At 51.3% G+C, this 16,466-nt stretch overlaps 1 protein-coding gene across 2 annotated transcripts; it reads left to right on the top strand.

The window, feature by feature from the left end:
- Window positions 1-1,959: 1,959 nt before the first annotated feature.
- On the top strand, window positions 1,960-12,886 carry LOC112061075 (tripartite motif-containing protein 72-like). Of its 2 annotated transcripts, XM_065591150.1 has the most exons (4): window positions 1,960-2,121; window positions 7,422-7,532; window positions 9,125-9,188; window positions 11,094-12,886. In XM_065591150.1, the coding sequence occupies exons 2-4, from the start codon at window positions 7,521-7,523 to the stop codon at window positions 11,681-11,683; spliced, it is 666 nt and encodes a 221-aa protein (XP_065447222.1). In that variant the 5' UTR covers window positions 1,960-2,121; window positions 7,422-7,520; the 3' UTR covers window positions 11,684-12,886. The 2 variants fall into 2 exon arrangements, with proteins under 2 accessions (XP_065447222.1, XP_065447220.1); XM_065591148.1 differs by lacking the exons at window positions 1,960-2,121; window positions 7,422-7,532 and having other exon boundaries at window positions 8,516-9,188.
- The last annotated feature ends 3,580 nt before the right edge of the window (window positions 12,887-16,466 follow it).

Raw genomic sequence — 16,466 nt, forward strand, 5'->3', positions numbered from 1 at the left:
CGGGCCACCAGTGCCACCGAGGGTTTTCACGCAAGCCCCTGTTCTGTGAGATGCTGTCCAAGACGTCAGCAAGATTCCTGCTGCCGGGGACCAGAATTGCTGGCTCTCCTTTGGAAACGTGGAAAAGGCTTGCAGGATCCCTTGGAACGTATCGTTCTGCATCCTTTTCCGTCTCCTCCTTATCTGGGCGAGCTGGCGGAGGAGCTGGTGTGAATGGAGAGACTCACCTGGGCACATTTCCAGCTGCCAAAGACACAGTGCACAGAGGTACGGTTGTGCGTATATTCACGAGATAAATGGAAATGCAGTACACTGAACTCACGCCCCTTGAGCCACATCAGTTGCAAGCGCTGCATTCTCACTTCTCCTTGGGCTTCGTAGAGCTCGGCCGCAGGCCCGGCCATGGCGAGTCCAGCCCATGGGAGAGGAGGTGAGTTGGGGAACCAAGAGGGCGATTGCGCATGGGCGTGAGCATATGCGGATAGGGCAGTGGAAGTGAATCCTGTGACCATTTCCCACCGGCGCTGGGATTTTAGCTGATCTGTCACGGCTGAGGGTAACTGAGGCTGAAAGGGGGCAGCTCCCTGCAGGCGTCCGGCTGCACCCCGGGGCCGTATGCTCCTAGCCTGGATGCTGCAATGGTGCCTGCTGAAGTAACCGCTGAGTGGCGTGGGGAAGTGTCCGATCGCCGGGGAAGAAATAAGGCAGCCCATCTCCAGAAAGCTTGGGCAGAGGATTGCAGCCTCTCTGGGAACGTTTCATCGGGATCTCAGTGGAGGATTCACAGGACAGCCCTGTGCACATAAACAAACTATTCTGTGTGGCCCCCGCTGCCTAACTCCACGGGGGGACGAGAAGCAGAGAGCAGCTCTGCCTCTGGTGGTGGTTTCACCACCTCTTGTAGTCTGAGTAACAAAGAGTCAATCAACAGACGTGTCCCGCTGCTTGGGGGGTTCCAGCCCTGCCAATTTCACCCGAGCTGGACCATAAGGACTGGCTGGACTGCCCGGGAGTCAAAACCTGTCCTGGCTCACGGCACCTCTGGATCCCCTGGGTGCCTGCCCCCCATACGCCTTCTCCTCTTCCATCGCCTCCTCCTCACTGTTCACGCCATGGGCCTGTGACTTGTGCTCCCCCGAAGTATCCAGGGGCTCTTGGGGGTGGTGGTGAGGTCTCCATGGAGGAAGCGCTGCGGCCCCTGGGGGAGGGGGGGCACAGGGCTCCATGCCCTGCCCTTGCCGCGCCTCCAGGTACCTCCCCCAAAGCTCCGATTGGCTGCGGTTCCCCGTTCCTGGCCAATGGGAGCTGCGGGGGGCGGTGCTTGGAGGCAAGGGCAACGCACGGAGCTCTCTGCCCCCCTCCCCGGGGGCCGCAGGGATGTGGTGCCGGCTGCTTTTGAGAGCGGCGCGGGGGGCAATCCCACGGGCCGGATCCAAAGTCCTGAGGAGCCAGATCCGGCCCGTAGTTTGCCCACCCCTGGTATAGCGGGTGAGTTACGTCAGCGGGAGCAAGACTGTAGTGTAGACACTGACATAGTTAGGTCAACATAAGCTGCCTTGCGTCAACCTAACTCTGTAGTGTAGGCCAGGCCCTATAGTCCTTCACCTGGCCAAAGCTTTTGAAAAATTTGTCCCTACGTTCTTCCCTCTGTAGTCTCTAGAATGAAAAAAAAGACTGAATCAAGAGAGAAAAATTAAAAAGAGGAGTTTTATAGGCAGGGTACAATTAGTAAAAATGAAAGTGAAAGCAAATGAGAATGAGCAGAACAAAATGGCCCAGGAAACCTCTCTGAGCTGCTTGTTAAATAACCACAGAGTGAACTAAAGACGCTCCAAGAAAACCACTGTCAAGATGTATTCGCTGTAAACTACCAAATACGGGAACTTCACCTGTCCGGGTTTCAATATTTTCTGGTGACTACGTGACTTGAGACGGGGGGGAGGGGGGGGTGTCTCGTTCTGTGATAGCCAATGAGACTGCAGGGATCTGCGCTCTTATTGGCTGAGACATTCCAGTCAGTATAATCCCAGACAGACTGAACATCTACATAAAATCCATACGGGCCCCAGATCTTCAGATCTTCAATCAAACCTGCAGCTGCAAGTGCCTGGTTCTCTGCGGGTAAGTCCTTCTCCATTGGTGTTATCAAAGTCTTTAGATGAGATAACTGGGCGTGAGGAAGCAGCGGTGGCTAGTGACTAGGGCAGGAATGAAGGACCTTGGGTTTCTCTCTGCTTTGACTTTAACTCCCTGGGTGAGTTTGGGCAAGTCACGGAATCCCTCTGCGCCTCCCTTTCCCTATGTATAAAACAGGGATCATGATACGGACCTTCATTTGTAAAGCCTATTTGAGAGATTAAAGTTGGTTAGAATGTTTAAGAACATAAGAACGGCCGTACTGGGTCAGACCAAAGGTCCATCAAGCCCAGTGTCCTGTCTGCCGACTACGACCAATGCCAGGTGCCCCAGAGGGAATGAACAGAACAGGGAATCATCCAGTGATCCCTCCCCTGTCGCCCATTCCCAGCTTCTGGCAAACAGAGGCTGGGACCATCCCTGCCCACTCTGGACCTATCTTCCATGAATCTATCTGGCTCTCTTTTGAACCCCGTTATAGTCTTGGCCTTCACAACATCCTCTGGCAAGGAGTTCCAGGGGTTGACAGTGCATTGCATGAAAAAATACTTTCTTGTGTTTGTTTTAAACCTGCTACCTATTAATTTCATTTGGTGGCCCCTAGTTTTTGTATTATGAAAAGGAGTAAATAACACTTCCTTATTTACTTTCTCCATACCAGTCATGATTTTATAGACCTCTATCATATCTCCCTTAGTCACCTCTTTTCCAAGCTGAAAAGTCCCCGTCTTATTAATCTCTCCTCATACGGAGGCCATTCCATACCCCTAATCATTTTTGTTGCCCTTTTCTGAACCTTTTCCAATTCCAATAGATCTTTTTTGAGATGGGGCGACCACATCTGCTCACAGTATTCAAGATATGGGTGTCCCATGGATTTATATAGAGGCAATATGATCTTTTCTGTCTTATTATCGATCCCTTTCTTGATGATTCCCAACATGCTGTTCGCTTTTTTGACTGCCACTGCACATTGAGTGGATGTTTTCAGAGAACTCTCCACAGTGACTCCAAGATCTTTCTTGAGTGGTACCAGCTCATTTAGACCTCATCATTGTATATGTATAGTTGCGATTATGTTTTCCAATGTGCATTACTTTGCATTTATCAACATTAAATTTCATCTGCCATTTGGTAGTCCAGTCACGCAGTTTTGAGAGATCCTTTTGTAGCTCTTCGCAGGCTGCCTGGGACTTAACTATCTTGAGTAGTTTTGTACCATCTGCAAATTTTGTCACCTCTCTGTTTACCCCTTTTTCCAGATCGCTTATGAATATGTTAAATAGGACTGGGCCCAGTACAGATCCCTGGGGGACAACACTATTTACCTCTCTCCATGAAAACTGACCATTTATTCCTACCCTTTGTTTCCTATCTTTTAACCAGTTACCAATCCATGAGAGGACCTTCCCTTTTATCCCATGACTGTTTATTTTGCTTAAAAGCCTTTGGTGAGGCTTTCTGAAAATCTAAGTACACTATATCCACTGGATCCCCTTGGTCCACATGCTTGTTGACCCCCTCAGAGAATTCTAGTAGATTGGTGAGGCATGATTTCCCTTTACTAAAACCATGTTGACTATTTCCCAACAAATTATGTTCATCTATCTGTCTGACAATTTTGTTCTTTACGATAGTTTCAACCAATTTGCCCAGTACTGAGGTGAGGCTTACTGGCCTGTAGTTTCCAGGATCACCTCTAGAGCCCTTTTTAAAAATTGGCATCTCATTAGCTATCCTCCAGTCATTTGGTACAGAAGCTGATTTAAATGATAGGTTACAGATGACAGTTAGTAGTCCTGCAATTTCACATTTGAGTTCCTTCAGAACTCTTGGGTGAATGCCATCAGGAACTGGAGGTTTATTACTGTTTAGTTTATCAATTTGTTCCAAAACCTCCTCTAATGACACCTCAATTTGGGACAGTTCCTCAGATCTGTCACCCAAAAAGAATGGCTCAGGTTTGGGAATCTCCTTCACATCCTCAACAGTGAAGACCGATGCAAAGAATTCATTTAGTTTCTCCACAATGGCCTTATTGTCTGTGAGTGCTCCTTTTAGCATCTCGATCGTCCAGTGGCCCCACTGGTTGTTTCGCAGGCTTTCTGCTTCTGGTGTATTTAAAAAAAATTTGCTATTACTTTTGGAGTCTTTGGCTAGCAGTTCTTCAAATTCTTTTTTGGTCTTTCTAATTATATTTTTACACTTCATTTGCCAGAGTTTATGCTTCTTTCTATTTTCCTCACTAGGCTTTAACTTCCACTTTCTAAAGGATGCCTTTTTGCCTCTCACAGCTTCTCTTACTTTGTTGTTTAGCCATGGTGGCTCTTTTTTAGTTCTCTTACTATGTTTTTTAATGTGGGGTGTACATTTAAATTGAGCCTCTATTATGGTGTCTTTAAAAAGTTTCCACGCAGTTTGCAGGGATTTCACTTCTGGTGTTGTACCCTTTAATTTCTGTTTCACTAACCTCCTCATTTTTGTGTCGTTCCCCTTTCTGAAATTAAATGCTGCAGTGTTGGGCCGCTGTGCTCTTTTCCCTGGCACAGGAATGTTAAATTTAATTATATTATGGTCACTATTACCAAGCGGTCCAGTTATATTCACCTCTTGGACCTGATCCTGTGCTCCACTTAGGACTAAATCAAGCATTGTCTCTCCCCTTGTGAATTCCAGGACCAGCTGCTCCAAGAAACTGTCATTTAAGGTGTCAAGAAGCTTTACCTCAGCATCCCGTCCTGAGGTGACACGTACCCAGTCAATATGGGGATAGTTGAAATTCCCCATTATTATTATTGAGTTTTTTATTTTAATAGCCTCTCTAATCTCCCTGAGCATTTCACAGTCACTATCACCATCCTGGTCAGGTGTCTGTAATATGCCCTACTGCTATATTCTTATTTTCCAAGCATGGAATTTCTATCCACAGAGATTCTATAGCACAATTTAGTTCATTTAAGATTTTTACTTCATTTGATTCTACGCTTTCTTTCACCTATAGTGCCCCTCCCCCACCAGCACGACCTGTTCTGTCCTTCCGATAGATTTTGTACCCTGGTATTACTGTGTCCCATTGATTATCCTCATTCCACCAGGTTTCTGTGATGCCCATTACATCAATATCTTCATTTAACACGAGGCACTCTAGTTCACCCATCTTATTATTTAGATTTCTAGCATTGGTATATAAGCATTTTAAAAACTTGTCATTTTTTGGCTGTCCCCTATTGCATGACATAATTGAATGGGACTTATTTTCATGTGACTGTTTCTCATCAGATCCTCCCTGTATTTTATCATTTTCCATCCTCTCCTCCTTATTAGGACATAGGGAATCTCCAGTTATAGATCCTCCCATAAGGGATGTCCGAACCACATGCTGCTCCGCACCTGTCAGCCCTCCCCCAGCCCTTAGTTTAAAAACTGTTCTACGACCTTTTTAATTTTAAGTACCATCAATCTGGTTCCATTTTGGTTTAGGTGGAGCCCATCCTTCCTGTATAGGCTCCCCCTTTCCCAAAAGCTTCTCCAGTTCCTAATAAATCTAAACCCCTCCTCCCTACACCATCGTCTCATCCACGCATTGAGACCCTGCAGTTCTGCCTGTCTAACTGGCCCTGCGCATGGAACTGGGAGCATTTCAGTTAAACAAGCTTTTAAAATGTTTTTTCATTCAACAAATTTTTAAAATATCAGAAATGTAGCCTTTTTTGAAAAACAGAATTTTTGGTGAAAATGTTTAAATTTTTTCCAAAATGTCCTTTAAAAAAATTAGACAGAAACTTTCCATTAAAAATTTTGGTTGGTCTGCAAAATGGGTTTGCAATTTGTTTTAAGTTTTTTCTTTTGTTGTTGTTTGTACCACCCCCGTTGCAACCTAGCATCAACTTTTCAACCGAAATGTGAAATCAGTCTCACTGCAGGCACAGGCAGCAGCATTTGTCTGTTGTTGTTTACGTTGATAAAGTGTCACTTAAAATATCATTAGTGATATCGCATCAGTAGTGGTATTGGTGTGTGATGGGGCGTCTGTCCCACACTGGCCCATAAGGGGTTAATAGAGCCCTAGGGAGGCTGTGCAGGAGGCATCCAATCAGAGAGGGGGTGCGAGGAGCAGCCAATCAGGGCCCGGCTGGCCTATATAAGAAGAGCTGCAGTACAGGGCAGTTGCAGTCACTCCCTGGAGCTTGAGGAGGGAGGACTGGCCGCCTTGCAGTCTGAAGGCAACAAGCACTCTGTACAGAGCCATGCTGCAGGCAGAGACCCGGGGAGCTAAAGGCAGCTCCTGGTGGGCTGCAGGGGTCTGCAGGCTGAGGCCCTGAGACAAGGGCAAAGAGGGTGCTGGGGCCGCAGGGAAGTGGCCCAGAAAGATCTACAGAGGAGTCGGAATGGACGCAGCAAGTGCTGGCCATCTACAGGGTCCCTGGGCCGGGACCCGGCGTAGTGGGTGGGTGTGTTTATTTTGCTCCTTGGCATGGCACCTCATTGAGTTAGCAAAATTTCCCGCTGTGATCTCAGCTTGTACCTAACTAAAATGTCATGAGATCGGCTTACCAGCAGGAAGTTTTAAAATAGAATAAATTTGGGGTTCTTTTTATTTGCCTTCATGATTTTGAGCCTTTAGGGGTCACATTTTCAATTTCTTCTCCACATCTCAGACAGCTAGGAATGTAGTTTTTAGTTAGGGAGTGGGAGGAAAGTGAGATTCTCCCACGATCACATGCCTCCAGGAGCTGGGGCTTTAAGAAAAACAGAGTTGGCAACACAGGCCTTTTCTTTGCAACCTTTTCTCAGCTCCCTATTGAGATCCTGAAGTCCCTCTGTCTGTCTGGAACAGCTTCCTCAGTGCATGGTATGATCAGCCCCTAGTACCTCTATCTGATGGTGGGTCCCATCTGAGGGAGTGTGATCCACCGTTTCACTGAGGTCACTGCCCAGCAAGAGAGCATCTTCCTTGCCTGGAGTATGGGAGCGGCCAGTTCTGAGATGGGCCCACTCTACAATGTTTCCTTGACGTCATGTCTACATAATTGAGGCAGCGATTCTGGCCTCAAGATATTCTGGGTGGGCTCTGAGGGCCACCCGCTGCCAACATTTTGGACAATTACTGGAGTGAGCTTGTTGCTTACGTGGTAACACCCTTTGGCTCAATAACTGCAAGGTTGAAGGCTTTTCATTTCCAGGTAGGGTATCACCTTGTTAACTGCACATGTCCAAAAGATAATTGTAATAAACATGTTAATGATTAAATCCATCAGGGATTAACGTGGAGGTGTGTTTGCTAGGTATAAAACAGAGGCAACAACATCCCCAAATCAGCTTAGTTCTTGTCAGTCAAATCGGCTGGATCAACTTGAGACGAGCCTTGGAACTTGAAATCAACTATGGACGCCCCGGTAGGTAGATTTTTCCTATTTGCTCTAATGATCGCAGCACAAGCATTCCCCCAACCCACCCACGTTTTTTTAAAAGTCGTAATTTGATCACTGGTCACCGTGAGGGGTGATATTAACTCAAGAGAATAAGGAAGAATAAATTGAATTAGCAGTTAAAGAGAAATGCAAAGTCTGGGGTCACGTGTCCCTCAGGCTGGAGAATAGAAAGGCACGTCCAAAGGTTCAAAGTGACCAGTTCCTATCACTTTGTCACTGCATCCACGTGCTGTACCAGATATATTGTATCAGGAACACCAGACGCTCCTTAGAAGTTGGGGGGCCACCAGAGCCCAAACCATGGCCCCATCCCCCACTCCACCCCTAATTTTGTCATGTTTGGGTTGGTGGTGGTTGTACCTGAAACACCTTAAAACTATTGCATGACATAGTACTTTTTGGATTAGAATAGAACCCAGGAGTCCTGGCTCCCAGCCCCCCTGCTCTAACCACTAGACTTCCCCTTCCCCCCAAGCTGGGGATAGAACCCAGGAGTCCTGGCTCCCAGCCCCCCTGCTCTAACCACTAGACTTCCCCTTCCCCCCAAGCTGGGGATAGAACCCAGGAGTCCTGGCTCCCAGCCCCCCTGCTCTAACCACTAGACTTCCCCTTCCTCCCAAGCTGGGGATAGAACCCAGGAGTCCTGGCTCCCAGCCCCCCTGCTCTAACCACTAGACTTCCCCTTCCCCCCCCGAGCTGGGGATAGAACCCAGGAGTCCTGGCTCCCAGCCCCCCTGCTCTAACCACTAGACTTCCCCTCCCCGCCGAGCTGGGGATAGAACCCAGGAGTCCTGGCTCCCAGCCCCCCTGCTCTAACCACTAGACTTCCCCTCCCCCCCGAGCTGGGGATAGAACCCAGGAGTCCTGGCTCCCAGCCCCCCTGCTCTAACCACTAGACTTCCCCTCCCCCCCGAGCTGGGGATAGAACCCAGGAGTCCTGGCTCCCAGCCCCCCTGCTCTAACCACTAGACTTCCCCTTCCCCCCGAGCTGGGGATAGAACCCAGGAGTCCTGGCTCCCAGCCCCCCTGCTCTAACCACTAGACCCCACTCCCCTCCCAGAGCTGGGGAGAGACTCAAGCATTTAGAGGCAGCATTGCCCGGTATATAGAGTAACAGACCAGGGCTCAGGACACATGGGGTCTCTTCCCAACTCTGCTACTGACTATTTGTGTCGCCTGGGGCAAGTCATTTCCCCTCCCTGGTCCTTTGTTTCCCCTCCCGCTCTTTGTCTGCCATTTCTACTAACTGTGAGCTCTTTGGGACAGTGACTGCTGCTCATTGAGTATCTGGGCAGCGCCTGGCATGATGGGGGCCCAGGTCCGTGTAGCGCCCAGTGCAGCGGGCTGCAGTCTTGGTCAGGAGGTCTGTGCAGCACCCAGTGTGACGGGGCCACTCTCAGTCAAGGGGGGTCTGTGCAGTGCCCGGGTCCCTGATCTTGCTCTGGGGGTGTCTGTGATGTGCCCGGCCCCATGGAGGGCCCCAGTGTTGGTCAGGGTCTTTGTATAAAGCAATGGGGCCTGGAGAGACTCTCAACTGCCTTCTGCTCTCCCACCAGAGCGATGAAATGTGGCCAAGGAGCAAAGCTACCAAGACTGGCCCCGGGGACAAAGTGGCACCAGGTGAGTGAGGACGACTAGCCAGAGACCAGGCATCTGACCCTGCACAGACCCAGCCAAGGGGGGAGCAGGGGCAAGAATGGAGGAGCTGGAGGGGAAAGTGGGGGGAGATGGAGAGGAGGGAGGGAGGAGCTGGGGAATGTGAGGAGGGGGGAGCTAAAGGGGACAGAAGCCAGGCCTCAGCCCCCCCAACAGGAGGTCACAGCTCCCCCCACCCTTGGAGTGGTGCAGGGGGAAATCTGGGGGGTTAGGCCTATAGGATCATCAGGGGTCTCCAGTGGGCTAGTGTGAGCTCCCAGGCCAAGGAGGGTGAGCGTGGGACACAGAGGACAGCAACTCGGTTTCCCCCCTGTAGCCCTTCAGTGCAGTCCTGGCTATCACGGCAGGTGGAGAGGGGGCTGCTGGCCAGCGCGCTGGGTAGAACAATCCTTAGGGTCTCTCGTCCCACCGGGCCCCAAAACACGTCCCAGACTGGGTATAACTGTGTGTTAACAGGAGGGGCGCGTGTTAGACACGGGGGGTAACTCTCCCACTCTACCGGCACTGGGGAGGCCCCGGCTGGAGAGCTGTGTCCAGCCCTGGGCGCCGCGCTTTAGGAGAGATGGGGGCAAACTGGAGAGACTCCAGAGGAGAGCAACAAAACTGATCAGAGGTTTAGAAACGCTGACCTATGAGGCAAGGTTAGAATAACTGGGCCTGTTTAGTCTGGAGAGAAGAAGACGGAGCGGGAACCAGATAACAGTCTTCAGCTAAGTTACGGGCTGTTCTACAGAGGACGGGGATCAATTGTTCTCCATGTCACAGAAGGCAGGACAAGACGTAATGGGCTTAATGGGCACCGAGGGCAATTTAGGTTCGATATTAGGGGAAAGTGTCTCACTCTAGGGGTTAAGCTCTGGAACTGGCTTCCAAAGGAGGTCGTGGGATCCCCGTCACCTAAGTTCTCTCTAAGCCGCACAGCAGGCTATCAAGGGCTGCACAGGTGGGGAGAGGCACCTCTGTCCTGGCCCCAGGCTGCTTCAGCGAGAGAGGGCTGGGGGAAGTCTTCTCTCCCCGGGGAAGCCTGCACCCCAAACCCCTCATCCCCGGCACCCCCCAGAGCCTGCACCCCTTCCAGCACTGCAACCCTCTGCCCCAGCCCTGAGCCCCCTCCCGCACCCTGAACCCCTCATCCCCGGCCCCACCCCAGAGCCCTCACCCCCCCACACCCCAACCCTCTGCCCCAGCCCTGAGCCCCCTCCCACACTCTGAACTCCTCGGTCCCACTCCCATCACGCATCACCTCCATATTGGTGCACATAAAATTCATTCCGCACGTGGACATAGAAAATTAGAGGGAACATTACCCGTCACTGGAGGATTTTAGGAACAGGCTCGACAAACCCGTCAGGGCTGGTCTAGGGTTACCTGCCCCCGTGCAGAGGGCTGGTTTAGTTGACCTCTTGAGGTCCCCTCCTGCCCCACATCTCTAGGATTCTGTGATTCTATAACAGGGATCCATCAGCTGGCACTGAGATGCGGCCACCTCTGGGATGGGGCAGCTGTTTCTACACCCCACTGCCAGCAGCACAGCGCCCTCTAGTGCCGCATGACTGGGGTGTTGGGGCCAGCACTGACGGAAAGGGGAGAGCGCCCCTTACTGAGCCCCCTGCTGGGCTCCCTCCAGCACCGTGTCCCCTACCACCGCACTGACTCCATGGCAGAGTCACTCACAGTGCTTTCCAGGGAGATCTCCCCTCCAAACCACGACCCGGCCCACTCCTGCTTAGCATGAGACGGGCTGAGCTCACAGCAGGGGTCGGACATCTGTGGCCCTCTCAAAAATCAATATCAGGGGACGGCTGTGATGGAAACAGCCATAAACCTGCAGAATAAAACCCTTCCCCCGACCCTCTCTGCCTTTCCCAGTGAAGAAGGAGGATCTAACCCTGGACCCAACCACGGCCCATCCCCAGCTGGAGATCTTGAAGGACGGGAAGGCGGTGAAATGTGGGACTTCCACAGGGAACGTCAGCTGTGGCCCAAGGAGATTTGACACAGCCAACTGCGTAGTGGCCCAGCAGAGCTTCAGCGCGGGGCAGCACTACTGGGAGGTGTCCGTGGGCCAGAAGCCGCGCTGGAACCTGGGCATCGTCTCAGACCAAGCGGAGAGACGGGGCAGATTGATCCAGATGAAATCCTTATGGCCGGGGTCTGGTGAGGTCTGCACCGAGGGCTACTGGCTGATCGGCTACAACAAGCAGAAGGCCGGGAAGCCGTACTGGGCGTTTGACACCAACCCGATGCCCTTTCAGTGCAACCCCCCACCTAAGAAGATCGGGGTCTATCTCGATTACGCGGGCGGGGAAGTGACCTTCTACAACGCCGATGACCTCGGTAATTTGACCCCCCTGTACTCCTTCTACAACGCTGACTTCAGGAGCGCCCCCGTCTACCCCGTCTTCGACCCCTGCTGGCACGACAACGGGAGCAACACTGAGCCCCTTAAAATCCTGTGAGCAGCTGATTCGCTAGTGGGGATGGGGACCAAAGCAATCGCACCCTTGGGGCTACCCGCATATACCTCGGGCTAGCCAGCTTCACAGCACTGCTCTGAGCCGCACTAACCTCACCCAGCGACCAGGCAAAGCCGGCACGTTTCGCTCAGACAGGCCGGGGCGCTGGGACGGGGCAGTGAAAAAGCAGCGAGCTGAGACCATGAGATACTCGCTCGCTATGGTACATTCACCCTCCTTCCCAGAGCTATTGGAGCGGTTTTCCCTTCAGCAACCCACCCCTCCAAGCCCCTTCCTCCAATGGGTTTGTCTTGACTAGGGTAAAAAATGTTTCTTACTATCACAGCATCTCAGGTCTGGTCTACACTGGGGGGGGGGGGGGGGAATCGATATAAGTTACAAAACTTCAGCTGCGTGAATAATGTAGCTGAAGTTGACATACTTAGATCTACTCACCGCAGTGTCGTCACTACGATGAGTCGACTGCTGCCGCTCCACCATCGACTCCGCCTCTCACATGGTGGAGCACCAGAGTCGACGGGAGAGCACTTGGCGGTCGATTTATCGCGTCTTCACTGGATGTGATAAATCGACCCCCGCTGGATCGATCGCTGCCCGCCAATCTGGTGGGTAGTATAGGCAAGCCCTAGGTTACCCCTTCCAAAGCCAGGGAAGGACCCCAGGAGTCTTGGCTCCCAGCTCCCCGCACACACACACTCTAACCACTAGACCCCACTCCCCTCCCACATTGGGGGGAGAACCCAGGAATGAAATCCAGATTGCATCTGGTGTCGTCATTCGCACCTGAGCAAAGTGCCCATAACACTCCCATCCAGAGCATGAATGAAGGGACGAGCTCGTGGGGAGGGGTGAATTCTGCTCTCACACACGCTGATGTACGTCAGGAGTTACCCATCAGGGACCTCAGGGCTGATTCCTCTCGCTCTCCCCAGTGCAAATGAGGAGTGACTGCTGGAGTCACTCCCAGGCAAAGCCAGTGTCAGAGCGAGGACAGGGAGATTCGGAGTTGACACTGGATTGGATTTACACTGATCCACAGTGCACTGGCCGCCGTATCTCTTCATACTGCAGTCATCTGCAAACTGCTGTTGCCCCTTGCTGCCGTGGGCACTGAGCTCCAGCCCAGGGCTTGTGCTTCTCTGATGATTTTATTTTACTTTGCTCAATAAAGAAAAACATTTGCCATAATTCCTCAGAATCCTGAGTCGTGACTCAGTTTCTCCATCCACATCCCTGGGAATCCGGAGCCTGCTGAGACCTTTCCTCAGTTTAACCCTTGCGCTGCTGCAGACATGTATACTGTGACGGGGTCCCCCGGGCACAACCTGGAACTGGGGTACCACTTTGCCCTCTTCACTCTCCAGCCTGGGCCGTCTCTCACAAGGCTTTGCTAGTGACAAGGAGCAAACCCCTCCGGGCACTGTCCTCTCACAGCATGTGGAGCCCCACACCCAGCTGGATTGCATAAATGCTCCCTGAGCCACTCACAAATCACACAGAGAAAGGCACCAGCCAATTCCCCCAGCTCCCAGCCTTGCACCCAGAGCTGGACTGTCTTGCCTGGTCAGAAGCCCGACCAGTGTAAATTTTTAACCCAGTCCACCCCTCCCTCCATGTGGAGAGGACACGAACTAGCCTTTGTAACCTGAGCTGAGATTTCCCGAGCACCACCGGGAAAATACACTGTTTTAGGTAAAATATCAAACAGATAATTAACTCCAGAAAGACGTTAAGTGATTATAAGCTGTAGGTACAAAAGGTCAGCGATAGTTACCAGAGAAAATAAAAGGTAAGCGCACAGTCTAAATCTTAAACCTTAGTACACTGGGCAGTATTTCGATCAAGCGATTTTCTCACCCCACTGGATGTTACCGTTCTTAACACACAGGCCTCCCTCTCAAGCCTGGGACCAGTCTCCTCAGTTTAAGTTTTCATCTTCTCACTGTTCTTGTTGCTTCCAGCGTACGTGGGGGAGGAGACAGGCCAAGGCCGGCTGCCACTGTCCCCTATTTTATACCCTCGGTCCACGTGCCTAGGAGACACTTACCCGGACATGATGGGCTTTGCTGAGTCACAGGGTTGAGCAATCCCCATGGTGGTCTTGTGCAACTGAGTCAGAGAGTTGAGCAGTCCCCATTGTGTGGTGCTTGGGCAGCTGTCATTGAATTGTAAATCCCTTGATGACACCTCCCCTGCTGATTAACGGTCGGTTAACACCCTCCTGGAGTGGTTAGCTGTAGAGACCCAAATTTACAACGTATTTCAGAAACAACCATACGGCAAATTAAATCTCATAACTTCATATACACTAAGGATATTCATATCTGGACAGAACAACAGGTTTCAGCAGATCATGACCTTTCATAAGATACCGTACCTGGCGTGCTTTGTATGAAATATCACAGCCGCACATGAATGATGAATATGGGGGTCACAGAGTACCGCGTGTCACATATACACAGCTGTAAACTGAGGCCTTCTACTCAAGACATCTTCCCATAATCCCTGCCTCCTTCTCCCAGATTTCCAACTTCCCCATGCTGAGTCCAGGCTGGCAAGGCCCTGGCTGCAGATGTGTTAGTAAATATTAACATGTGATGGTGTTAAACTCTCACAATCCAAAATCCCGTCCATCTCGTTTTTCTATATACGTAGTCCCCTGTACCTAGGAAGCTGAAAAGTTCTGTCCCTCGGTTGAACCTAGTGAGTGAAAGGAAAACTCCTGTTCCCCTGCCCCCCACGACCCTTCCCCTCCACCAGGCATTCCCTGCAGCTTCTGGCAAACTCTTGTTAAAACCATTCTGAATTTTGCTCCCCAAAAGGGCGAGTGGAGGCCGTGCACACGCTGGCGGTCACCAGCAAGTGAGTTAGATGTTTATTTTGGGGGGTGCTGTATCTCAGGAACCCTGTGGTCAAATGGCCCCACCTCTGGCTCTCTGCACCCCCAAGAGGCACACCCAATGCCAAAGCAATCCGAGAACCATGCGGATTGGAGAGCACTTGGACCAGGCCAGCTTTAAACAGAAAGCTGGTCTTGTCCTTATCTCTAGCAGCGCTGGCGCGCCCCTCTCACGCAGAAGAGAGTCTGTTACCTTGCAGCTCCCCAGCTCTGGCCTCGTCCCCGGGGACACAGGGCTGTGAGAGAGGAGGGGAATTCTCACTGCGTTGCAGAAGGCGACGGTCACCCTAAATATAGCCCCGAGTCTGGGGATCTGGCTCTGACGTGGGTACGCTGTGGAGGGAGAACGGGAGGTGGAATAAGGAAACGGGGGTGGGGTAGCAGAACCAGCTGGAAAACAATTATTTTTCCTGTGGCAATGTTGAAAAATTGTTTTTCTCTTTTTGAAATTTCCCCCCAAAACGCTGCAGTTTTTTGATGACAAAGCGAAACAAAGAAACGGTGTGGTTGGAAACCGGCCCATTTGCCGGCGTTTGGCTTCTGCAGAAAATGGAAAACGTGGACCAAGAAAAATATTTCGATGGAAAAATTCCCACGTGCTCTAGAACTGGGCCTTGGGGGATTGCCAGAGCTGGTGGGAACGGTTGCATCTCTCCATCTCCATAGGGCCCGATCCCACCCCTCTTCTGAGCACTCCTTCCCCTCCACTCAAACACCCAGACTGGCATCTAACTCTCCCTTGCCAGGGAAACAGCTGTTAGCGAGGATGAGAACATGCACCAACGTTTGACAGACAGTGAAAGTTTGATCATGTGATTTACAGTAACCGGAGTGAAATTGGGGAAACCTCCCTAGTGGGGAGGGGGGAGTCAGAGATGCAAATAGTTCAGGGGACTCAGGTGCTATCCCCCCCTTCTCAGCCCATAGAGAGCCTGTCATAGGGCCTGGCCACCCCAGTGTGCCATCTTCTGGTCAAACATAGTACTGCAGGGGCACCCTGCCTCAGTTTCCTTTTCCAAGGTGGGTTCCCTTGGCTTTCCCCACACTGGTCAGTGACGGTGATGGGGGTTGTCTCTCTGACCACTAAACAAATGTAACCTCTTCCGGGTGTGGTGTATTGAGGACTGTGTTGGAATTGCAAACTATCGCTTCAAGAGGGGGAGAGTTCGGGTCCTGCCTCCAGGCTGGGGCTCTGGAGGGATGTGTGGGCTCTGGGTCTAGCAGCAGGGTCTGCAGAGAGCCAGCCTGGAGTAAGGTGGGGTGAAGTGGGGGTCACTGCCAGAGGGAGAAGCCTGCTTTTGTCTCTCTCTGGTTTTTGGTTCCTGTGGGTTCCGGATTCGAAGCAATAACGTCATGTTACATTGCAACTGTCAAGCGAGGGCATTACGGGTTTATCTAAAAACTTCACTCTGTGTGTGTGCCATAAACATAACACCGAGTATCCAAGCCCAGCTGTAAGTGGTTGGGCCCAAGCTGTCTTCTCACAGCTGGTCTCTTCAAAGTCCCTATGTCTGTCTCTCTCTGGGGCAGCAGCAAAGTCTGTCCAACTCCAACAGAACTGAACAGAACGTCACTGGTCTTTATTATGTGCACACATGCAGAGAAGTGGGATAAAAACAGTCTCCTCTTGCTGGAATGTGGCACCAGAACACCACTTTAGAATTCAGAATGAGAACACACAAGAACTCAAAACCAGAGAGAGACAAACCAGGCTGCTCCCTAAGGCAGAGAGGTACAACTCACCCCACCTTCCTCTAGCTGGCTCTTTGCACACTGACTCTCATCTCATGCCTCCCTACAAGGCCCCCTATCCTACAGGCAGGGCCAGGAAATCCCACTCCCTTAAGTTGATGGCTTGCAATTCCA

This window comes from Chrysemys picta, chromosome 4 (genome assembly GCF_011386835.1).
Source record: "Chrysemys picta bellii isolate R12L10 chromosome 4, ASM1138683v2, whole genome shotgun sequence".
Lineage (NCBI taxonomy): Eukaryota > Metazoa > Chordata > Testudines > Emydidae > Chrysemys > Chrysemys picta.

Bases quoted from the DNA above. Each gene is read 5' to 3' on its own strand.
- LOC112061075 (XM_065591148.1), top strand. From the start codon at position 9,080: ATGGGGCCTGGAGAGACTCTCAACTGCCTTCTGCTCTCCCACCAGAGC. The intron at 9,189-11,093 runs GTGAGTGAGGAC...TGCCTTTCCCAG, and splicing joins CGGGGACAAAGTGGCACCAG to TGAAGAAGGAGGATCTAACC.